This window comes from Lagopus leucura, unplaced genomic scaffold (assembly GCF_019238085.1).
Source record: "Lagopus leucura isolate 7727_CA_CO unplaced genomic scaffold, USGS_WTPT01 Super-Scaffold_100015, whole genome shotgun sequence".
NCBI lineage: Eukaryota > Metazoa > Chordata > Aves > Galliformes > Phasianidae > Lagopus > Lagopus leucura.
The window spans coordinates 14,639,867-14,663,991 of NW_024962269.1; the positions used below are offsets into that span (position 1 = coordinate 14,639,867).

General features: G+C 40.2%; 3 protein-coding genes across 13 annotated transcripts in view; 1 reads left to right on the forward strand and 2 right to left on the reverse strand.

Annotated features, from left to right (window-relative positions):
* The window catches only part of CERS3 (ceramide synthase 3), a 46,772-nt gene extending 43,171 nt beyond the window's left edge, over window positions 1-3,601 (reverse strand). Inside the window, exons 1-2 of the mRNA XM_042876084.1 lie at window positions 3,515-3,601; window positions 2,940-3,017 (exon numbers count right to left, since the gene is read on the reverse strand). Coding sequence (XP_042732018.1) covers window positions 2,940-2,980 — 41 coding nt within the window. The 5' untranslated portion in view covers window positions 2,981-3,017; window positions 3,515-3,601. The remainder of the gene's footprint in view (window positions 1-2,939; window positions 3,018-3,514) is intronic.
* LINS1 (lines homolog 1) lies at window positions 3,285-15,435 on the reverse strand. 4 transcript variants are annotated; one of them, XM_042876081.1, is made up of 8 exons: window positions 15,353-15,435; window positions 15,062-15,100; window positions 11,805-12,318; window positions 11,623-11,712; window positions 10,007-10,148; window positions 9,160-9,747; window positions 5,738-5,918; window positions 3,285-4,594 (listed from the first exon to the last, which is right to left on the reverse strand). In XM_042876081.1, exons 3-8 carry the CDS (start codon window positions 12,186-12,188, stop codon window positions 3,694-3,696), a joined length of 2,286 nt encoding a protein of 761 aa, XP_042732015.1. In that variant the 5' UTR covers window positions 12,189-12,318; window positions 15,062-15,100; window positions 15,353-15,435; the 3' UTR covers window positions 3,285-3,693. The 4 variants fall into 4 exon arrangements, with proteins under 4 accessions (XP_042732015.1, XP_042732017.1, XP_042732014.1 ...); XM_042876083.1 differs by having other exon boundaries at window positions 5,738-5,915; window positions 15,039-15,100; XM_042876080.1 differs by having other exon boundaries at window positions 15,039-15,100.
* Window positions 15,436-15,710: 275 nt separating this feature from the next.
* The window catches only part of ASB7 (ankyrin repeat and SOCS box containing 7), a 30,737-nt gene continuing 22,322 nt past the window's right edge, over window positions 15,711-24,125 (forward strand). For 2 of the 8 annotated variants that reach the window (XM_042876043.1, XM_042876036.1), the window contains exons 1-4: window positions 15,711-15,745; window positions 16,326-16,407; window positions 20,868-21,000; window positions 21,782-21,880. The gene's annotated coding sequence lies outside the window, so the exon portion shown is untranslated. Of the gene's footprint in view, window positions 15,746-16,325; window positions 16,408-16,637; window positions 16,672-18,937; window positions 19,120-20,867; window positions 21,001-21,781; window positions 21,881-22,905; window positions 23,059-24,125 lie in introns of those variants that run through there. The other 6 variants (XM_042876037.1, XM_042876042.1, XM_042876039.1 and 3 more) reach the window with 6 other exon arrangements.

Below are 24,125 nucleotides of genomic sequence, written 5' to 3' on the forward strand. Positions count from 1 at the left end.
CTGTTGCTTCCTTCCAACTCACTGTGGGCATTCGGAAGCTCTTTGAAGAAAACCTTTCAGGTTTCAAATCTCTAGCATCAGAATACAATGAGGGAGATTCTTGGACAACTCCCGACAGTTTTGGGATAAAACACCTTCTAAGGAGACCAGCATTCTGTAACGCAATCACTTTTCAGGTTGTATGCTTTATTTATTATTTTTTTATTTTTATTTATTTTTTTTTTTTTAAGTACTACACAATGTCTTCAAGACTCTTCCCTGGAAAGACATTGCTGACTAACAAAGCTTGTGTTTTGCCATGCAGGTCAGTAAGAACCAGAAATGACTAAGGATTTTTTTTTTTAAATTCTCCATGAAAGATTTTTTTTTTTTAAACCTGAAAACTATGTTCTATTTCTTTATTATTCTAGGTAAAACAAAGTCACCTTCTCTTTTAAAGAATGCTTCCAATAGTAGACAGCAATAAACTCAATTATACAGCACTTAAGATGACAGCAACGTGGAAAAGCTTAAATCTGAGATGTTACTCAACCATTCCAAGTCCGTGCTTGCTGTTGAGGCAGTGATAGTAAAAAGCTGCTCATGATCCACTCTGACACACACAATTGGCTTCTAACAAGATTTCAGAGTAAGCCAGGGAATCTGGCAGTTGTATGAAGTGCAACAACAATCTACAAATTCAGTTGGACAACTTTCAGGCAGAACACAGAGAAGAAAAACTGTAAAGACTACAGTATTTTCACTCCTACTGATCCTAACAGGCTGTGATAAATACTTCACACTGGCTTCAGACACCATCCCAGACTGAATTTGGAAGTACAAACACCTCATGTTGCAATGATAAACTAAGGAAAAACCAAGGCTCCTTAATCCGAGCTTTACAAGAATATTGTAAATATAGAAATTCTGAAGGTTGGGTTTTGTTCTTGTATTACAGGATTAAAACTCGTATTACAAGTGTAAAAGCCAGAAGGCAGAGCAACTGTAAATACTGGGGGAAGTCCAGTCTAAAGAACCACAGGAATGGAGTCACTGGGACCCACCTGGATTCAGCTGTAACTTATCAGTCCCTGCAAATATCCAGTTCAAGACTACCCTTCAAAAAAGTACATCCTCTAAGCAACTTCTACTGCTGCTTGCCTTATGAAAGTGTAATTTACTCTACTGACGTGCAAGGAAAACTCACAACACAGATGGAGACTATCTCAGGTTAAGTGCTCAGATAAATAATCATCTCCAAACAGGGCATTTATCTCGTTCTCTATCTAACAGAAGAAAACTATCTAACAGAAGAAAATGTTTAGATATCAATAGCCAAATGCAAGGCATGTTATCCTCCTAATAACAATACTACTGACTTAGTTCAAAAGTTCTAATCTAACACTGGCAATAGGTTCTGTAGCTGAGTTAATTTGCTCTGTATAAAATCTTCAGAGTAAAGATTCAAAAATAAACCAAAATCAAAGCCCATAATATATACTTAATGGATTGAAATACAAACTAATTTACTAAGGTCTTTTCCTCGTGCTAGACTTTCTGAATACACCCATAAAGCTACAAGTTACTGCACTGCTCACACTCATTTTGTGCAAAATAAAGAAAGAAAAACTTGACCCTTGTCAGTTTTACTTCATCTCAGTTCCTATAGGTCATAAACAGTAAAAGATTAAGGTATAAAACACTAGGTAGCTAGTACATTTACAAATGCAGCAAATTCCTGTTTTCCTACCTTTCTTTTGCCATTTATATCATTAAGGTGTGAGAAATATGGTTGCAATCTGGATTATTTCCAACTTGTAAAGTAGTTCAGTGAAACAGTGAGGTTACTTACGTAAAACAAACTAGTCAGCAAAGCTCAGATGAGAAGAGGGGACAGTAGAAAGGATTTCACTGAAACCTAAGTACCTACATTGAAAATTGAGAACTTGAGAAATCCTTGTTCAACTGTCTCGCCAAAGGCACTTTCCCTGTCTGAACTGAAAAGTTCTCTAGTTGTCTAGCACTGCATCTTTGAACATGCCCACAGGCTTCCAGTCCTGACAGAAGTGAACAACTCAGCACCTAGAGTGTAACTGCATTTAAACATTGAACAGAAACTGGGCATTCCTCTGGTCAGACAACTCAAACATTAGTTTTTAATTCAAGTGACTATAAACAAATTGAATTTTTCCGATCAGACATTCTTATTCCCCAATGTAAGCACAGAATATTCAGGTCTACTACATGTCATATGATTTTGTATTGCCTGTACAACTTTCACTTTGAGATGACAGAGCAGTCAAATCTCAAAGAAGAGCGAAGTTCACGTCTGCCTGTCTGAAAGAATTCATACCATTCAATGTCTCTGGAGAGCACTGTTATCTCCATCTAGATAGACTATGAACTTCAATGCACTCTTCCCCCACTCTCAGTACATAGTTGATTCACTGTCTGAGAGCTCAAGACTAATCTGGAAGATGGCCACAGCAGTTTGGTGGCCAGAGTCACCTGTTTCAGAAACTGTTTATCTTCACATCTATTTTTCACTACAGAGTTCCTGTAAAGGAGAAAGAGACAACTTACCTGGTCCTCAAACAGAATAGACCACTTGCCTTCAAGAGATGATCCCAAGAGGAAAACAGCTTCTTTCAGAGGTGATAAGGTGTGGGATTTACAGTACTCTGTCACTGGTATTTTCTCATTGCCTAACCCTCCTAAGATCATTACAAGCTGCATGTTAAGTTTACCAACATTAGGTGGCTTCCTATTTGGTGCACACACTGGTTTGGATGCTGTTCTGAACTTTCCCTAGCAGAGTCTTAGACACTTACTTTTCAGGTTATTCAAATTAGATGTAATAAGAGATGCAAGCATTTAAGATTACATTCAACATCCACCTCATTGCACTGCAGATATTTAAATTTATAATTCTCTACTTTGCAGATATATTTGATACTTACATGAAGTGTGTAAAGGAAGTAAGAATTTGTTGGAATTTCATTTCTCTTGATTTTAAACATAATGTTCCAACAAAAGTTCTGTAAATAAGTAAAACATGCATTAGTACCATGCAAAACTTTCCTTCATAAAAGGAGCATACCATGCAATATTAAGAAAAAATAGATTCAATTTTTACTGAGGTGGCAACATCATTGATTAGATCAAGTAAACAGGACTTCCTCAGCACTAGGTAAGCACTTCAACCAAGGAAAACAGATGGCATGGATTACTGGGATACTGGTAGTACCCCCACACGTTCACTTGGAGCAGAGCACTGATTCAACACACACAGTATGAACATTAAGTCAGTCCCCAGCTGTAATATTTTATTCCACTTAACCTCTTAACTGCTTAGAGTCCACAATCACCACCAATCTGGCAATCACTACTAAATTGCTACATTAGAATGATGTTAAGTATAACTGACAAGACTCTAAATATTGTATGTTGTTGAAATTCTTTCAGATAAGTTATTTATTAGCAGTTTTTGCATTCCTAGCAATTACTACTGATATACAGTGCATGACATACATACCACAAATAAGCCTGAGACCCTGAGGTAACGGATCACGTCATTGAGCACAACTGCAGACTTTTTACAGTGTCAACCAAAACCACGTTCATCCAGTTTTAATACACTGATAGGTGCAAAAGGCCTTAGAAGTCATTCATTTCTAGTGCACTAGTCAGAAGTCACAAGAATACTACTTTGATTTATTGTGAACTCATGTTCTTACTAATCTTCTCAATGTGACTCAGTAGTCTCAACAGCGCAGATGGATTATAAGGGAAAAGATTTCTTCCCTGCAATCTAGAAATTGCTTTTTGCAGTTCTTCCAAACACTTTGTTGATTTATAAAGCATTATTCTTAGAGGAACGATGTTATCTGAAGACAATATACATGCCAGACTGGATGAGGTATTAGATTCCTTTTGTTTCAGAGGCAACACTTCAGACTCGAGTTTATTCTGTTTATCATCTGTGTAGCTGCAAACAGCTTCCCTTATCATTGTCTCACACTCCTTATGTAAAGGCATCTGCTTTGTGTTTACTAAGCACTCTTCTCCAACTGATTCTAATTCAGAATCTTCTGAGCTGTCATAATTAACAAGTCTTTGAAGAGAACCCAGCAGAGATGTATTATCATCGCATAGCAATGAGTTAGACTGGTTAGACTCTGCAACTTCATTATCACCTTGCTCTGTTGTAAACACTAAGTAATTGTGAGAAGAAGCCAAAGGTATCAAAGTCTGTGATTCTGGTTCACAACAAGCATTTTGCAAGCTCACGCCAGCCATGCAGCTTTGTTTTTCTTGGTGTCCAGGCTTGATAGAAGACATTGCTTGAGAAGAACCACACTTGGTATCAAAATGGTTACAAATGTTTACAAACCGATGCCAGTCTTCTCGAAGAAGTTTCAAGTACCTCACCAAGTACTCCAGAAAGCAAGTTTCGGATGAAATCAAAAAATCTAGAAGTACTGTGGAATCAAAAGAGATTTTTTCTAGAAAAAATAAAAATATGCAGTGAGGATTATAACCATTTGCATGTGCATGGAAGTCCCAGCTTTCCTCCTCTTCCCAACTTAAATTATCTGCAGCATCACACCATAACCTGAAAAGTAAATTGTGAAATGGATTAAATTCAGTGGAATTCTACAGTTAAGAACAGACATTTCCTGAAAATTTTATTCTTGATCTTTCCTGATGTTCTCTAACAGACAATAAATGCACACATGCTAGGCCCTACAAGTTTTACAGTGATTAGATTTCCAGGAAAATATTTTCAATAAAATTCTGGGGAAAAAAAAAAATAAAAAAATCAGCAAAAAAAAAAAAAAAGCACCTACAGGATTCCCAGCAAAGAAACTTGTTTTGTTGGATGAGCTTTCTATGCAAGATGGGTTTGAAATCTGTTTTACAGTATGCAGTATTTTGAATTCCAACATCCCAGAGTCAGACTGTCAAGATGTAAATATCAGGAAAAGAAGCAGTTTTCATATTAGAGAATGAACACAGGTGGGTGGTAGATCAGTTTGGGAAGCCAAAGCACCTAAAGCAGGTTTTCTTTAACAGCATGTCCTTAATTCTAGAAGCAGCAATACTTAAAATATGTGAACAGTTCTCTGTAATACTTTTGTATTACTTTCGTAAACTTGAACATCCACCACACTGGAAAAAGAGCCTAAAAGTTATTTTATGTATCTAAGACACTACTCGCAATGTCCTTGCATTTGAAGCTTGAAAAATATTTTATAAGTTAGTATACACTCTTGTATGTTAACTTGAACAATGAAGCAGTGAACACCCAGGGGAAATTCACAAAAAAATCATTTCTGATGTTAGTAGTGACAGAATTTACATGGGTCCAAATGTGAGAGCACTACTTTGCCAGAGGTCCCTAAGTTCTTGAAACTTGATTACCAGATTGCATTCTTCACATGTGTAGAAAGAGAGCAGCTTTGCCTTTTATCTCTAGTTAACCACTACTTAGAATGTGAAGTCAATTATTCTTAATTACAGGATATGCTTTGGTATTAATAGGAATTTGTTGCACAACTCCTTCATTTCAATGAAAAAAACACAACTAAATTATCAGAAAAGTTAACAGCTCTTACACCGTCCATTACCGCATAATCCAGAGCTTATTAAAAATATTCATCCTTTCTATAAAAGTAATCAATGAAAGCATTATGTGTATCACAACAACCTCATTACGTTATCATTCATAGTTCAGTCAAATAAAAAGCATACCAACCTATCAATTTTTAAATAAATGAGTAATAAAGCTTTTGCAGCTTCCCACATGTCATCGTCTTGCTCTATAAAAACCAAGGAGAGCCATTCACAATGATGTGCAACCGGGTGAGAGTGCAGGGAACATTTTGTGTGATTCCTCCAGAATGTCAAAAGATGGGACATGGAACTTTCAAAGCCTTCTGAAAACAGGAGAGAAAAGGGAGGGGAAAAAAAACAACCACATCTTTTTGTTACTAACCAATATAGACATTTTTAAAAGTTAACAATGCAAAACACTGCACACATTTATCATTCCTAAGCTCAACTGATTTAACACAGCATCAAATTTCACAGATCATTTCTTCCTCCTTGGTACTAAGGTAATCTAGAAAAAAAAATTCAGAAGACCACAAGCAGTTATCTAACCTTAAATCCTTTTTATCTTTAAAAACACCAACCTTTAGATGTCAACATTATCAACTAAGTTAACCTGCAGAAAATGAATTTACTTAATATATATTAGGCTCCTCCTCCCTTCTCTTTCTCCCCACAGATAAGGCAGATAAATCCTATGAACACAATTACCTGATACAGCAGCGTCCTTCTAGTGGACCTAGAAACTCCTGCAGCATGAATCCTCTTACACCTAAGCTTGCAGGTGCGCATGTATCACAAAGCCTACAAAAATGTTGCTATACCTGTACAGCTGTGGTTTATATTTTTCTCTAGCTCCCCGGTTAGGTAGCTCCATTGGCATATATCAAACTGAAGAAAGGTGAATTATAATCAGGTTAATACCACAGATGTAATGATGTAAAATGAGTACTTTCATTCCATAATGCAATTCTGATGTTCTAACAGCGCTGAAACTAAAAACCCCAGTGTGAAAAATACCACTGTACAGAAATCTGCTGCACTGCTTCACAGTCAGTGGGACCAAACTGCCATCTCCACAGAGTAAGAAGCCTGCTTGATAGCCTTAAACCAAACAGTTCTTTATAAAGTAATCTCATCATGGATGATGCAAGTTTTCAAGTGCACATAGGCTTGAACAGAAGTACATTCATGAGATGGCACTTCCAGCAAGGATTCTGCACTATTTGCACTGAACTCTCTCAACTAATGCCAGCAGCACTCTGCCTGAAAATCCTCTCCTTCTGAACAGTGAACTCCTCAATGGGAAAAGCACCTCAAAACTTATGCCAGTTTAGTGTAGTAGCTTACCCATTAAAAAAAAAAAAACAGTATTTTTATGGCTGAGGCAGACTCCTCTCCCTTAAGTCAAGAAACCTCCTTAATAATAATGACAAACTAGGACAAGATTCTTTATGTCTGAATTTAGGCACTACTTTTTCATGTAATGCTGCACATGTTCAATATTTAGAAAATAAAAAATAAAAGCAACACATCTTTACCCCAAAGGTACTCCGTGAGAACTTTCACACTGCTTGAAGTACACCATAGCTTGAAGAGCACAGTTGCATCATTCATATAAACTGCAATTACTGCTTTTGAAAGATTTCTTGCAGCATGGGATCAATTTTACTAACAAAGCCATCATGTGGTTTTCCTTAATATCTGACCTTAAGAGTTGCTTCTCCTCTCAGAAAAAAAAAAAAAATGAAACATCTAATTATCTTTGTTATTAATAGTTACTATTCAGAATGAAATTCTCCCCTATAAATCAAAGCTATCTGAAAATTGCTTCCAAAATTGGTGTGAATTAAAGTTAAGCCACTGTAATCCATATTAGTGAAAAAGATAGGATCAACAAGCTTCCCAGAAGGGAAGTTAGTCTATTAAAGCATTTTGGTGCTTGTTTTAACCGCTTCATTCAATAACACTCAAATAGAAGCACCACTCCTTTCAACTTGAAATGCCTCATGACACCTGTGGTGCTTGAATTTAATTAAACAACTCATTTCAGTAGCACAAAGTGGGAAAAGAAAAACTTTGTTATTTGAGACAATTTTCCAGAGACATCTAAAATAGATGTAACCTACTTTTATTCTATTCATTTGTTCTTAGAGAATCTCAGAACTTTTTCAGGAGATGGATTGTAAGTAAAATCTTCCTTACAAATACTTAAAAATCCTAACAATGCAACTGGCATCACAAATGACATCTTCCACAATATGGAAAAAGTGGATGAAGATCCCTTGTAAAATTCTCCAGCTGTCTTGTACAGATGAATTAAAAATGGACTTTGCTCTAGAATGTAGAAATATAAAAAGCAAAATAGCATTTTCATCTAGAGCTTCTCAGGTGTCTCAGTACACCACAAAAAATGCTGTAAAATACATCCCCATATAAAAAAATGAAGTAATTGTGACATTTTGCCTCATCAGCACTTAACTGAGTACAAGGAACATATCCATTCTCACTTGTATTGGACTAGAAACACTACTTCAGAACCATTTTACCTTTTTTGTCACATCCTGTAATCCAGGACAGCACGCTGCTCTGATCATACAATTTGCACATCCAAGTTCACGTGGCTTAGTATCAGAAGACACTCATCACGTGCCTCTGAAAGGTAGACAGGCCAGGGGAAAGATGGAATTCCAGGATATCTAACAGGCAGTGTCTCCTTAGAGCACCCAAGAAGGCTAAATGGATACCAGTGGGAAACAGCAAGGCATCCTCTCCTGTCAGGAATGAGAACTGCACTCATTCCTCTGCCATCCCACTGTCTGCCTTGTGGCAATGCCCAAACACCAGAGACCAATCTGCCCTTCTGCTAATCTAATTCATCTATTCAGTGGAACAAACATACTCAAGCTGAGCAGGAATGAGAAGAATGCCTAGCACCTACTAATTTCAAAGGGCTATATTTCTAAGGTAGAGTGAAGAAAATCACCACAACACTCTGTCAGCTCCCATGATTTCCCTGTCTTTTATTTCACAGCCCCATTATAATGTTTACCTCTTCCCCAGCACTACTTTTTCTGTCCCATCATATTATTTGTCTGGCAGTGCCTTCAAACAAGTTAAGTGGTACTTAAAAGGCCCACCTCCAATTACAAACCAGAAAACCATCACCTATCCTTTCTTTTAGTTCCCCACCCAAATGGAGTAGAAGCTTGTACTATGAGCATTTTTTTTTTCCCAGCTGGAGAAAAACCTGATGTTCTCAAGCTGGTTCATCTATTTCAACTATTAAAATATGGTCTTAATAGGAAAAGTTTTCTATCTCAACAGCAGCTGTCACAAGCCCTCCTTATTCCAAGGCTAAGAATAGGAAAAACATAAGGAAAAAAGCTGATTTAGGAGGACACAGTGATGGTGATGGCAAACTCTCTGGGTGGGATTTTTTGTTCCACCTTCCTACAACCACTAATTCAGTACAACATGCTTCCAATCTTAATGAGCTGCAACTACAAATTTAAAAGCTTTACAACTCTTGCTGCTTAATGAACAAAACCAAAAAGAGAATGTTACCTTTGATTTCTGCCTCTGTAGCAGAGTTCCGACTCTTGAACTCCAGTGCTTTGAGCACAGCCAGACTTAGGGCTCTAAGGACAGTTTGGTCAGAACCACTTTGACTATTATCTCCAGAAAGAGCTTCACTGCCTCCAAAGTAGCTGGCCTTTCCACTGAGCGGGATTTCATTAAGCCAAGTCAAATTCACAACTTGCAGAACAGCATTACTTAGTGCAAGCATATCCTCTTTTAAATATGGGTTTTGTAAGAATTGAGACCCACTTACAGCATCTTCTTGAGGCTTGTAAAGGACACATTTTTTAAGAAGCATAATGAACTTCTTCTTGATAAAATAGTGAGCTGATGAGTTAATGACATACAGGACATAAGATGTTTTTAAAAACAGTACTCTCTGGCATCTCAGTGGTAGCTCTAATTCAGTTCTAGAAGCCAGAAGTGCTTCAAGCAGGTCTACAAAACTGACCAAGTTGTTTGCAGCTTTAGAATAAGGTGAATCATAGAGTTGACTATCAAAATGATGTTGCAGAACGGAATTGTAAAATCCTTCAAGCACAGCATCAAGAGGAGCCAACAACTTCAAGATACCTACAACAACAAGAAGGTTACAGAGCTGGAGATCCAGTATAACACAATCAGCTAAAACATCAGATTAACAGAAAAAAGGTGACTATGATTACTTCCAGTTTTAAAACATGTCAAAGCCACATTTTTAATTGCGTTTCAACTCCCTCTACAACGAAGAAAATAAGCGTTGTGTAGTCAAGCCGCTCTAGAGATTACCAGTAACATCCCTCCCCCTAGTGGGCACTGATGTAGTGGCACTAGCATAGAACTACTACAGTACCTGATCCAGGTAACATTTTATCTTTCATTACATCCTTGATGACAGCAGTAAGAGTCCACAGACATTCTGCTACTTGGGTATGCATAGGGAACTCCAGAAGACTTTTCAAGCTGAAGCTGAGCCAGGTGACATTTACTGCATTCTAATTAGATGAGTTCAAAAAAATAAAAACAAATGCTTTATAGTTACTACATAAATTAAACAGCAATACAATGATAATTATTTTGATACTCATGCTAAACTATATTTAGATAGCATTAATAATACACAAACTAAAACATGGAAAAGACACAGGTAGAAACAATGTATCCAACTGGTGCCTTTTAAGCACCTAGACTTGTATTTTCACACATGAAGTCAAGTCACATACAATAGCAAGTAGCTATGTTTTCCAGAAAAAACAAACAAAACTTGCTAACGTTAGGCAACGTGCCCCAAATCAGGTAATACTGAAGATAGACCTGAAGCAACAGTGCTACAGGCACTATAAAAGAATTGCTAACCTGTACCAGAAGATTCTAGGGTCACAGGGGAAAGCTCTACCCAGAAGGAATCTCCAGACAGAACTCCATCCCCAGAGGCAGCCAGCCTTTAAATGAGGTCTAAAAGAGGTGCAAACAGGCTCCATCCCTTCCGGTCCCGCAGCTGAACTGCCTTCACCTGTGCTCCCAGGGCCCCCCGGGTCCTTTCCCCAGCTGCAAGGGAATACCTACAGAATGTTAATCAAATATATTTCTGTATTTTCTTGTTTAATATTCCAAGAAGCATTCATTGTTTGTTTTTTTTTTTCCTATTTGCTGTGTATTTAATGAAAAAATATTAGAGCTTCCATAGTAGCATCTCTGAACATATATTTCTTCTCAGAAGCACATCTGTGTTATTTCTTGTAAAGTTCTGTGAAATGGAAGTTAGGAATTCAGCTATGATCCTGTATGGGAGCTGCTGAGTCACGGCCTGAACCACTGATTGAGCAGCTGGGGAAAGGACCTGGTGGGCCCTGGGAGCACAGGTGAAGGCAGTTCAGCTGCAGGACCGGAAGGGATGGAGCCTGGCTGCACCTCTCTTAGATCTCATTTAAAGGCTGGCTGCTGCTGGGGATGGAGTTCTTTCTAGAGATTCCTTCTGGGTAGAGCTTTCCCCTGTGACCCTAGAGTCTTCTGGTACAGGTAAGCAATCCTCTTCTTTTATTGTACTTTTTTATCATGCCGGTCCTCCTATTATCACACCTTTGCTGTAATACCTTTCCTATTGTATTAGTCTGTCTGATTGCTACAACGTTCCTGACACTAAACACGTTTCAAAAACTGTGTGGAGTTTTGAGGACACTAACAGTCTGTATGTTGAACATCACCAGACTGCAGCTCTGCTTTTCTGAAGGTGCAATAGAGACATGCAGGCAATAGATACCGGAAAGGAGCAGCACTGGTGTTGCTCTGTAAGTCTCACTATGAAAGAATACTCTTACTAAGTAATTTTAGGTTATGGAGTAGTGAGAAAACAAGTACTTCTATGCCACGTAAGCTACAAAAAGTTGTCTATAAAGTCAAATGGAGAAACTTGTAGGTACATATTCATTAAGTCAGTTTTCAAGCTGTGCTAAGTTATATGATACTCACTTCTTCCTTCAGTTGGAAATATACAAGAGATGCTAAACTTTTTGAAGCCATATGAGATAACAGCTGATCATGGCTACCAAGAATACAAACCTGCAGATATATAAAAAGAAACAATATTTAAGTAGTATCCCTTGTATATCTCTTCTTTTGCAGAAGTCTTCCCACAGGTTACAGAACCTTACCAATTTTGAGTCAACTTGTGTTTCCTTCAAAAGAAGGAGAAGAATTTCACAGTACTTCTGTCTTGTGCTGAATCCAATTTCCTGGGATTCTGCTTTAGCAACCAGCATTTCGATCAAAGTTAATTGAAGCAGCATCACTTCTCGTGGATAAAATGAGAAGTTCATGTTTGCTAAGTTACATGATACATCATCTGCTGTAGGGATAACAGCATCCTGATGACACCTAGCACTGTCATCGGTGGATGGCAGATCATGCCATTCATCTCTTTCTTGTGACTGCCCAACACACAGATTAAGAAAAGAGGTGTAATAATAGCTTTCCTTTGGCAATGGAGTGCCTGCTAGTACATCCTTATACATCTGCTGTAGCAAAGATATCTTCATTGTGAGAACATCCAATGTAACACAGAATGCTGTAGGTTTTCACCAATTATTTCTGATTGCTGCAAATCAGCTTTGAAGTTATTTTTATCCAGTAAGAGACAGGCTAATAGGCACTCCTCTTCTAAGTTACCTAGGAAAAAAGATTACACTATTACTGAACTTAACAGATAACCATAAAGATATGAAGGAACACCACACATTTTTAGACTCTGTACTACCATTATTAAACTTAAAGCACAATTACTCTGTAAACAAGTCATAAACTAACAGTTGTGCAAAACTCTGTCCCAGTGCAATGTTCAAAAAGTTGTGAGTTACAATGTAGTGAAGAAATTTACAGTTCCAATACAATACTACTGAAAATGTAGATTTGCAGGAATTAACAAAAATAAAGATGACAATTTTCAGGGTCTGTTTCTGAAAGATACGAGAACTTCAATCAAATCTTTCTCTATCTTCTGCTGCTAAATCTGCTATATCCTCATTTCCTTTGCGAGGGATTGCTTGAAGAGCAGGCATGACGTTTCAAGTGGGAATTTCATCTGAACTGACAATGTTTATTTCTCCACTAAGGGTGAACAGGACAATCTCACTCTATTTAAAAACAAAAACAAAACAAAACGGGAAGGACAAGTCCTATATTTTGCTGCACATAGACTCAAGGGGAGTAGTGTGAATATACAGGAGAGAACTGGGCTAATTTAAGGAGGACCAAAGATTCATTTACCTCTGGACATGCAAAACTCTGAGCACGTAAATGTTGTAATCCAAAACGGTGTTTTTATATAATACAAAAGGTCAACTATGCCTTTAAGCTTGGTCTCAAGGGTCTAATGGCTGAGAAGTTTTAAATCAAAAAAATTACTTAAAGTGTAAAAGGCTCTTAAAAGCATTTAAACATTCAGAAAAAGATTTAAAAGGAAACCTTTATCACAAACCTAATGGGATGTTTCTTTCAATTGCTGGAACATTCAGTGTAGCTTTACAAGAAAACCTATTAATAATTCAAATTTCTCCTTAAAGTGTGAGTAGCTAAGCACCCCAAAATTTCCAGTCAATATGCAAATGGCTAAAAGGGTGTCAGATCTCTCCAGAAAACAGATTTACCCATGATCACAAGGGTGGTTTTTTTTTTATCAGTGACACTACTCTATACAGTTTTAATATATTATCTAACCACTGCCCTTTTCATAAAATAAACTCGTTACCTTTCATCTACTCTGAGTTTAGGAGTGAGATTTATTTTCTTTATGGGAGTTTTCTTGTATGCTTTTGGGATCCCCCTCTCTTTAAACCTGGCAGAGCCAAGGTAGGTTCCTGCAGCCATCTGTCTCTAGCTGGCTGCTGGTTAAATGTTAAGTATCACATCTCTTAAGAAGGGAAGAAAACAGTTCTGTCTCTTAATAAAGACTAGCTATTCCCTTTCTATGTTTTTAATCATAATTCCAGTTATCACACCAAATATGTTTAAAAATATTGCTTTCTAGGAGAACATTAACAAACTGAGGTTACTAGGGTTTATTTAGCTTATCTTTACACATTTTTAAAACTATCGAGCATTGAGGATTGTACTTTCATTTTCATAATGTGATTTTTTTTTTTTTGTTTTTGCTGTTTAAAAGTATAACTGAAATATGCATTGATGAAATGGCTTCCCAAAGCCACAGAGTAGTAGGGGTAGACCAAGACCTGCTACCCAGGCTGCTGCCTACTGTCACAATTGAGCAGTATTTCCCATGGTGTAGACTTAAGAGAATCTAAAATTGCAAAATAAGCACTTCCCTGCAGGAAATAATCTCCAATTCCCTCTGCTGGGGTACCTTTGACAATGATGGCTGACCTGGCAACTTCAAAATGTACCTCACCTAATCCATAGCAGACCTAAGAACCCTTTCCCACATTCCACGTTAGAGATTAGATCTGATACTTTAAATTCCCTCTTCATCTGAAGAATCTATTTGTGATTCTACTTGAGGTGGAAATTTATGGCCCGAACCATCGTAAAACTTCTTCGCAAATCACTTAAAATATTTTATGTAGCTATTGTTCCCATCTTTGAGTTTTATTTCTTCCTACAAGAACATCTAATAACGTAAAATTATCTCAGCACATTTGCTTCTGTGTGCAAAACCAACCTGAGCTGTCATTCTTCGTGCTAAATGAACAGATCTGTCATGCACAAATTCATGCAATGCAGCAAGGCTGTAAGAGCACGAGAGATTTAGAACTCCTCCAGCACACGCGCTATGAAATTTTTACCTTCACCACGTGATATTGGTTGTGCTTTCCCTGATCCCACCGTTGCACGTTTGTGTTATAGCATTAATTTGCAGAGCGCTTTGCAAAGAGGAGTGGTCAAGTCATTAAAAAAAGATACGTGAGGGGCTTATTTTGAAGAGGTTTAACTTCAAAGAGGGAGATGTCAGACAGAATGAATTTGGCTCAGCCACAGTAAGAAGGCATGGTGGAAAGCTCAAAGAGTGAAGAAAAGCAATTGCATCCACACAAAGGAAATGACAACCCCAGCCCTCACTTATGTTATTTATTTGTGACAGCATCGAAAAAACAATTAAGATAAGGCACCATGGTGTCAGACTCCTGCATAAACAACAGGAACCAGTTCTGGAGACCTTACAGTGAGATGAATCAGAAAGGAAAGCGGTATAGAAAGAAAGATGTTTTCCTGTATATCGTTCTCACCATTGCTTTAGTTAGGCTTTAAAAGCATAAAATCACGTGCAGCTGCAAAGACAGGAATGAGAGATGAAAACAGGATGGAGAAAGAAATAACGGACCTGAGACAGCACCTGAGCCTGCCAGCTTTAAAGGCCTCAAACCCAAGCTGTGTACCTGCAGCGACTGCGTAGGCTCACCTCTGGTTAAACGAGCTCGTGCTGAATTACCGTAACCCCCTGTAACGCAACGTCATTTCCCTTCAGAGGCTGTAAATAACCCAGCGGCCTAACGCAACGCTTCTGCTCTTCCGCAGCGCCTTTGGCCCCTGCCCACCCGCCCCGAGCCCTTAGCGCCCCTTCAGCGTTCCCGCCTTCGCCTCGCGCCCCCCAAGCCCCGCCCCCTCCTGGAAGCCCGCGGCCCGCTTAGTCACACCGCGCCGTCCCGCCCCGTTGCTAGGAGACGGCTGCTAGGCGACCGCCGCGACTCACCCGCCCCCGGGAGACAGGGAGCGGGAAGGCCCAATTCTCCTCCGTTCCATCACCGGAACCACTGCGGCCTTCCCTCTCCGCTGTCGCAAAGGCCTCCCCGTTCCCTTTACGGCAAAGGCGGGGCCACGAGCGGTGGGCGGAGCCGCCGTCAGCGCGGTGACCAATCGGAAGCTCCGGCGGCGAGCGGCCGGGGGCGGGCCCAGCGCGAAGGCCTTTGATTGGCTGCGGCGGAGGTCAGTCCCTGCCCGCTGACCCCGCAGCGAGCCGCGGGGGGCGGCTGGGCGCAAAGTGTCCCCGCACGGCGCGGCCCCTTCCCGCGGCCGGCCCGGCCCCGCCGCCGGCAGACAGCGCAGCGCGGGGGGCGGCCGCAGCGCGGAGCCCGCCGGCGCGCAGGTAACGGCTGCGGTGCTCCCCGGCCGCCCCCCGCTTTCCTCCCCGTGCCGCGACCCCGTGGCCTCCGCCGGCTTCCCCTCAGCCCCCTCGCTCCGCGGAGCTGCCCTCTCACCGCCTGTCCCCGCGGACGTGGGCGCGCTGCCGCTCCCCCCCCACCTCCGCCCCTCCCGCCCGTCCGCCCGTCCTCGGGGCTGCCCCGGGCCGCTCTATGTGCTCCCGGGGTGGTGAAGCTGAGGGGAACGCCAGTGACCCCATAGCGGAGTGCGGCCCTCAGCCTCCGGCGGTGCCTCTCCGGGCCCGGAGCTGCGGAGCGGGGACGACTCCGGATTTCCCGCAGCTCTGCTCGGCGGGGACTTCCTGTCCCTTCCTCCGCGCTCACCTCAGCCCCGGGGCTGCGCTGACAGGGCGGGCGAGCTCGGCCTCGGCGCTTCCTACAGAGCCCATCTCTGAGCTGAACGAGCCCTTCCTGGCTCATTGGAGGGCTTTTCCTGTTTCGGACTGCTGTTCCTTTAGTATTGGCCGCTGTGCTGTCAGTTTCTGTCATTGCATGGCTCAGTTCTACTTTCCTGTATTTTTTCAGGTTTAAGCTGCCTTAAAATCGGGACTGCAAAGAATGGAATGAGACAGAAGAGAGAAAGCAACGCTCGCAAGTGCCCAGCAAGGTGATAATCCACTTAGAGTCATCCCTGCTGCACGGTTTACCTGGGTCTGCAGTCCTCAATGTGGCTTTGGTGGATTCTGTGGGCATTGTTGGGTCTCTTTGTTCTCCCAGAACCTGCGTGTTTCTGAGGTTGGGTTTAGAAGCTCTGAAGCCCAATTGAAGAGCTCTTTCCTCCTTGTAACGGTTTGTCATCTGAATCTAATCTGCAGGCGTGTTTCTGATCACAGGTTACTCCTTAACATGTGTTGGTGTCTCTTCAGCTCAGGTATGTCATAGAATCGTAGCATGGTTGTATTGGAGGGGACCTTGAAGATCATGGAGCCCCACCCCTGTGTGGGCTGGGTGCCCCCCACCATCTTGGGCTGCCCAGGGCCCCATCCACCCTGGCCTTGGGCACCTCCAGGGATGGGGAGTGTTATTTAACGTGACCTCACCCAAGGCAATGGTGACGGTCCCTTCAGCCTTTTCTGCTGACATGCTGCTCTGGTTCTGCAGTTGTTGCTGCAGTAGGTCATGGTGATTAGGTTTTGTTGGTTTTAGTTGCACCGAACTTCTGTGTGGGTCAGGGTTTTTGTATTATAACCAAGCTGCAAAAATTCCAGTGGATTTAATTGGATGGTGTTTGTTTACAAGTACTTTGTGGGTTGAGATGACAAAATAAGATAATGCCGTTGGATGATTAAGGGAAAAAATGAAAGGAGTCATCAGAAACTGAGCCCTGCCGTGAGAGGAGGATGGTTTGGTTTCAGAGCAAGAGCGGCTCATAGGGAGAATTCCTGTTTTATGTGGCTGGGAGGTGAAGAGGTGGCCTTTGGAAGGGAAGAGAACGGGGGGAGGTTAATGTCAGTCAGCATTATTCTGCATCCCACTCTTACGCGCTCCAAGTAATGGTGCTCATGCCTGTTCTAATGCAAGGTCTGCAATGACTCTATTGTAATCCATTTCAAATGTAGATGAGTTTGTGTTATTTTGGCAAATGTATTTTCAATATGGGTCCCACTGGTCCTTGTCTTGTTTTCAGAGATGTCACTGACTGTACCAAAATGGTTTCTGTTGTCAGAAATGAATTGCTTCTAGTGTTAGTTGCAGCAGAAAAAGTACCTGTTGCTGTGGTCAAGGATGGATCTTTATTCTGATGCATTCTCAGCATATGAAAGGTGAAAAAGTTGTTCTGTGTAAAGATTAAGTAGAAAATTGCCCTGTAACACAAGGACAATAAATTCTGAGGTATGTACTTTAAGAGCAGAGTGAAGAAATATTCTGTGCTATTTTGATAGCATACCACAAAACCAGATGTATGATGCTGGAACACGTAGACAGGCCCAGTGTGATTGCAGGAGTGGTTTCTATGCAGCTAGATAAGATAGTGCATTAATGCTAACTTTCCAGTGCAGCCATGGTGCACCTGCTTCCTACAGTGTTGGTTTATTATAACAACCTCTTTGTAACCCTTCTGTCACATTTAACGTGAGAGCTTGCATCAGTGTAGCTACTCATACAGCACAGCATCTTGGTTCTGTGCTGATGAGCCATGAGGTCTTCTGAGAAATCGGAGTGTTTGTGACTTGCTATGCTCCTTCTTGATCTGAAATGCCAATGCAACAAAGTATGATCCAGATGCAGAGGCTGGAACTGGGTTCACAGGCACTGGGGCATGAGCTTCTGCCAGAAATGTACACGTGATCAAAACAAGAAACAGAGACAAATGATGTGCTGTAGCCTTCCTCTCAGGCTCTGGAAGGAATGCAGCACGTTGCAAGTAGAGCTATCCCCTTAGATTAAGTTGCATATCCAGTGTTTTTCTTATTTTTAGCCTCAGGTTACATACCCAATGTTTTTGTTTTTCCTAATTGTGAATTCTAAACCCTTAAAGGAAATGTGTGGAGTGAGAAGCTGCTTTCTGTTCCAGCATTTGCTTGCAGAATGATACTATTGCAGTGAAACACCGTTGCTTTATCTGCTGAAGTCATCCAATTAATTCCCCCCAGTTTGGTTCTTCTAGGCCTTGTTAAAAAAAATGCAGAACAAATACACATCTTACAGAGACTGTTAAATAAAATGAGCTCCATAAGCAGCACTCTTTGCTCATCAGCTGTGTCATGAGTAGTAGGACTGAAACAATTACTGTAGTGAGGTTTGAATTAGTTTGTGGATTTTTTTCCTGCTTCTGTCATTCAGTGAGAAGTTGGTGCTGGGATACTTTAGTGATAGCAAATAATGTTAAAATGGGTAAATCTTACACCTTAACTCTTGGTCTGAATTACTGCTTACTTTTAAGGCTAAGTTTTCTCTATGTTTGTACTGTTTGAAGCTTGCTAATGGTAAGTCAGCAGTGGGGCTGCCTTTTATGCTCAACCTCAAAGCGTGCTGCAGGCTCCCTGCAGGTGCCCCATGCAGACTGGGGAAGGAATATTGCAGCTGTATGAACTGATGCAATGTTCTCTCCTGCAAAAGATCTGTAGATCAGCACTAACACTGAGCTTACTAGATCTGTGGCATTTTCTTCACAAGGTCCCATTTGTATCCACAAGGTGCCAGCGTACAAATGGAGATTTTGAGGATGGTTTGAGCTGATGTGTTAACAGTGGGTGCTGAAGATGATGTCTCATCTGTTGCTGTCCTGTTTGCAGACCTGCAGTTACTTGAGTTGGGTAATCTCTCCTAGTTCTCCATCAAGTCCAAAAGTCAGACCTCACATCTCACCATTAAATGGGTAATAGTTAGTAAAATGATACCTCTAAACTTAAGTTTTGTTCACCTGCAGAATGTAACAGCACAACAGCTGCTCGTTAGTCTATAATGGCAGCATGATTGCTACTACACACACCTGAAGCTGATGGAGCACTTTTAGATTAACTCTCTGTTACTTTAAATATGTCCAAGCCAGAAGATGGCATTACAAGTGTTCTCATGAGAAATGTATAACTTTCAATGATCACTCATGAAGAGTGAAGCTTCTTTCCTTTGAAATAATTTTTTTGTGATAAACTCATTGCTTTTGGTGGCAGGAGTATGCACTAGCAGCTTGGTGACTTTCATTTTAGCCCCTTGGATGCCTCACTTGATGTCCAGGATATAGCAGCTAACATAATATATATTCATAGAATAGCTTGGGTTGAAAGGCAGCTCAAAGATGTCTGGTTCCAGCCCCCCCCCAGGATCATAAGGCCATGTGAAATATTGGCATTTCATGTTTGTTTGTTTGTTTGTTTGTTTGTTTCAAACATTGATTGGAATATAAGAACACAATAACATGGTTGTTTGCCTTTCTCTGTCTGTAGAGCTTTTGAAATAGGAAGCTAAGTGACATAGGAAGATGATAGTTGCAGTTACATTGTTTGTAGAACACGTACTGCCCATTTTCAAAAGGCCATTTCAGTAAAAACACATTTAGCTTGTTTGAGTTCTGAAAGGGACAGCAAAAGTGGGTTGTGAGAATCATGAATGCTGATTACCCTTAATCCATAGGACTTCCTTCTATGTTATTTCTTTGGTTTAAATGTAGTAGAATACTTCAGAGACAACTGTGCTGTGGTTGGTTCCATGCTAGGTGTTAAGTCGTGTCATGAAACACTTTTCCTGCTTTGTACAGCTAGGTTGACATCAAGAAGTATGGTCCTCTTCCTGCTGGCTATGTGACCTTAATACTCCATTATAAACAAGTGCATACGCATGCTGGAATTTGTTTTCTGCATGATGTATGCAGTGACTTTAATGAAATGATGTATTGATTTGGAAAAGTCTAAGGTGTCTTAGATAACATGGTACTTTGTCAACAGATAAGGAAGATGTTTCTTTTGTTTTTAGTGTGCTACTTTGCTACAATTATTAGTGTTTTAAGCAAACTTAGTCAAGTAAGTGAGCTTTACTTTCACTAAATATAACTTCTTTTTATTAAAGTTACAGATCTTATTCTTGCCATATGCAGCTAATTTTCCTTTGGGGGGAAAAATGCTTGTTACTTTTTTAGTGGAGCAATCTGTTACCTTGTCTGTAGTCTGTGAAGTCAGTGCAATTCTAATTTGCATCAGCTAATAAAAAATGTGTGGGTTTTTAAGTGGAAATCATGCAAAAATTAAAAAGAAAAAGGAAAAAAAAAAAGAGAAGGTGAACTAACAACTGATCAACTATGCAAAAACAAGGCTGGAAATGTGATCAAATTAGGTCATGGCAGTGCAGTTTTGTGCAGGGCTGTGAGCGTGTCTGCAGACCTCGTGTATTTTATCTCGAGAAGCAAAGCTCTTAGAAAACGTGCATAAGAGGGATGAAGAGCTTTTTTCCATCTTCTTTTCCTGAGCTATCATCAGCAAAGCACAATCATATGTTGCACGAAGTGACAAATTCTAAGCTGAAGGTTCAGTTCTTAAAATTGTTCTGATGCAACAGAAACAACTCCCAGTCTGCGTGATCTGCTATGCAATGAAGTAATTAATGCTTTTATTATTTGTTACATTATTGCAGTGTGTAAGAATGGGGAGGGTCCTCTCTCAAGGATCTTTCAGACTAAGTGGATGAAATGCCACCTGGACAGATGTGTACGGAGAATTAATGGAATAGTGGCCAGGAAAGGCTCGTGGCAGCGCTTTGAGCAGAGGTCAGTTGTTGGGACTGGTGCTGTTATCGGCTAGGAGGGAGGATAAGAAAGGCTAGGAACTGGGTAGGGATGGGTACTGGAGTTCAGTGAGGCTGGATATTGAAAGGAAAGGGTTTAGGTGATGATTTTTGAGCTGAAGGTATTGCTTGTGTTGGGAAGGCGTGTTCACTGATCTGAAATACAGTGTACGTTAGCTCAAGTTGGTTGTGTTGGGGAAGGAAGGCTTACCTGGTGGTGCCGGAGGGCCACAGGACAGTGGATGGGAAAGGCAATGCTCTACTTTCTCAGGTTATATTCTTGAGACAGAGAAACACAAATGGGATGGAGATAAAGAACCAACATGATTTGGGAGGAGCCAAGTGTTTTTTCCTGGCATTTGGCTCCCACAGGAAAACATTCTGCTGTTGGGCAGAAATACATACAGTAACCTTTGCATTCTTTCTTGTTCCATAGCAGGAGCAGATAGGTGAAACTGTCAGAGAAGAGGTTAGGTGGTTCCTTCAAGGTTTACTCTGCAGAGAAAGCACATCTCTGGTTTCTCTTATTTTCCACAGATTATTCTCTAGCTTTTTCTTCATCTTTGCAGAAGCAAACTCTTCTCACCCCAGCTTCTGAAGGACTATCTGATAATGGAAAAAAAAAAAAAAAAACACACATATTTGTGGCCTTTTTTGACATATCTACATTAAAATGTAGCACTCTAGTACCGGTACAGAGTAAAAACAGGTAGACCTCTGACTCTTACTATTGGCACCTAACAAGAAATATCATTCTTTTTAAGGGGTAGCAGGTTGTTTGACACGCATGGACACACAAGATTATGAATAGTGAAGAAAATGAAGAATGGAACATCCATCAAAGACTGACAACCTCTTATAAGGTAATTCAGGGACATGTTGAATTCATGCTTTTGTACTTGCAGAATCACTTAAGTTCTTGTTACTGTCATTTTTTCTCATGGCAGTACACAAATATTAATAATGTATGGGTAGGTGTTTTCCATACTTTCCCATCTTAATTTTTTACTTGAACATAGGAAGCCAATATGCAGCAATCAAATTACATACTATTTTCTAAATGGGATTGGTTATAGTTGCAAAGTGTTAAATATTAAGTGCCCACTGGAGAAAGGCTTCCTGTAGACCCTCTTCCCTTCCCCAGAGATTGACGCTGTAAATGATGATTTGTAAATAGCATGTCTGAATGATCTGTGGAGTGGAAGTGAGCGTAATTTCCAAGCTGGCATGTGTCTGGAGCTATCCTGAAACCTTCAGTGTTGCAGTTAAGCATTCTTGTAATTTGAATTTTATTGCTTGCCATAGGGGTGAGATAGAAGAGTAGATATTCACAGAAACTACACAAGTGATAAAAGGAGCTGCTTATGCTTGACTTTGTCTTCTGCTTTGTATGTTTTAGTACTTAGGTACTTTAGTACTAGCTGATTTGAATAAGCTCTGCTAGTCACATGCAACATATGGGGCCAGTGCCAACTTTTTATAATGCTGCATTACAAATGTACCCACCAGCTGAGAAGTGTGATATAAAGAGCTTTGCTTTTTCTTAACCAACTGCCTTTGTAGGTACTTTTTAGCATATGCTGCTGGCCCCTTAAATGAGAAATCCATTTCTTCTTATTTGTGTGGTCTCCCTTTCTCTCTGTAGCATTTTGAACAACGGGGTTGACTTTTGTTTTCAGGATAGTAGGAGATCTTACAAGTACTACTCCTTTACCAGAAGGACCTGTAAAAAAATGTGGGAGAATGTTTGTTTGTTTCCTTTCCATCACATATTCTCAATTTGAAAGAAGTTTTCATATACATTTTTTTTACATGTTCAGAAAGTAGGGCTGTGGAAGAGTGTGCTCTGATATTTATTTTTTATTGTTGCTTTTGTTTTGTTTTGAAGGATTTCCCCCCAACTCGCATCTTTTATCAATCAAGTTCCACTGTCAGCTTTCACTTGTAAATCCAAAGAAAGGCCTTGCTTTATAGTTGGAATTCCATTCTAGATTGCACTACTAACAGCACTGTTAATGAAGTCAAGCTCACTGTCTTACAGGTGAGAGCATTCTGAAGTGCTAATTGGAATTTAGAACAGAGCTTAGCAAAAATGTATTACAGTCAATAGAAATAATTCCATTGTCATTAGATTAGTCAAGTTTGATTTTTTTTTATTTATTTTTTTCTTAATATGGTGCAAAAGCTGAGCCATTGAGTTAGCAGGTGCCAGTTTGTGAATCCCCTTTTCCTCCAAAGCCAGATAATGGAGTTCATGCTATAAAACAAAACCAAGTCTGTATCTAAGCCATGTATGACCTATTGAGCTAAAAAGTTGTATTCTATAGCTCTATGCTGAATTAGTGACTGTTGGCATACGTGCTATCTTGAAGCATCAATAACTGTCAATGGCAGGCATTGGCTGTATGTAATCTCTGCTTTTGCTGTCTCAGTAGGGTGATTGTAGCTACCTGTTCATTATTAGTTGCTATCTCTGCAAGCAGCTCATAATAACTTTTTTGCAATGGGCACAAGCAGGTTAGAAGTAGAGTGAATAGCCCTTGAAGCCTTTGTCCAGAAGGATGGCAGTGATTGATGTTTTCACTTTTCTATTGTCTGTGTGCATATCTGGATCACAGGAAAACAAGCGCCCAATGGGATATGAGGAGTTGATTGCAATGTCTTCTGAATGACCTATGAATCGTGAGGATTGAAATCCTTATGATATTTACATAAATGAAGGTGTAGGTGATGATGTGGGTTGTTATCCCAATAAAACGGGGTTGCTGTACATTTTAACAATTCTTTAAAAATTCCTTTTTGTCTTCAGAATCTCTCATTATACTTTACTCTTAACTTTATAGCAATCTAAATTCTTTCTTTTTCCCCCTTTTAAAATCTCCTAATTCATTGTTAATATCCACTGCAGTTGTTTCTGGATAATTGCTGTGACTTCTGTTGCCCAGCATTCGCTTTCCTCATTTCCCTGCTTTTATTCTTTCTTCTAATATTCCTTTCCATTCCAGGGGTAGTTGTTAATGGGATATGATGCGCAGTGCATGTGAAAATGCAAACACTTCACAGACTTTGTACTGTGAAAGAATCCTTAAATACCTGTGTTTTTTTTTC

Bases quoted from the DNA above. Each gene is read 5' to 3' on its own strand.
- LINS1 (XM_042876081.1), bottom strand. From the start codon at position 12,188: ATGAAGATATCTTTGCTACAGCAGATGTATAAGGATGTACTAGCAGGC. The intron at 10,149-11,622 runs GTGAGTATCATA...TCATCTAATTAG, and splicing joins ATTTCCAACTGAAGGAAGAA to AATGCAGTAAATGTCACCTG. The intron at 9,748-10,006 runs GTACTGTAGTAG...TTGTTGTTGTAG, and splicing joins TAAAATGTTACCTGGATCAG to GTATCTTGAAGTTGTTGGCT.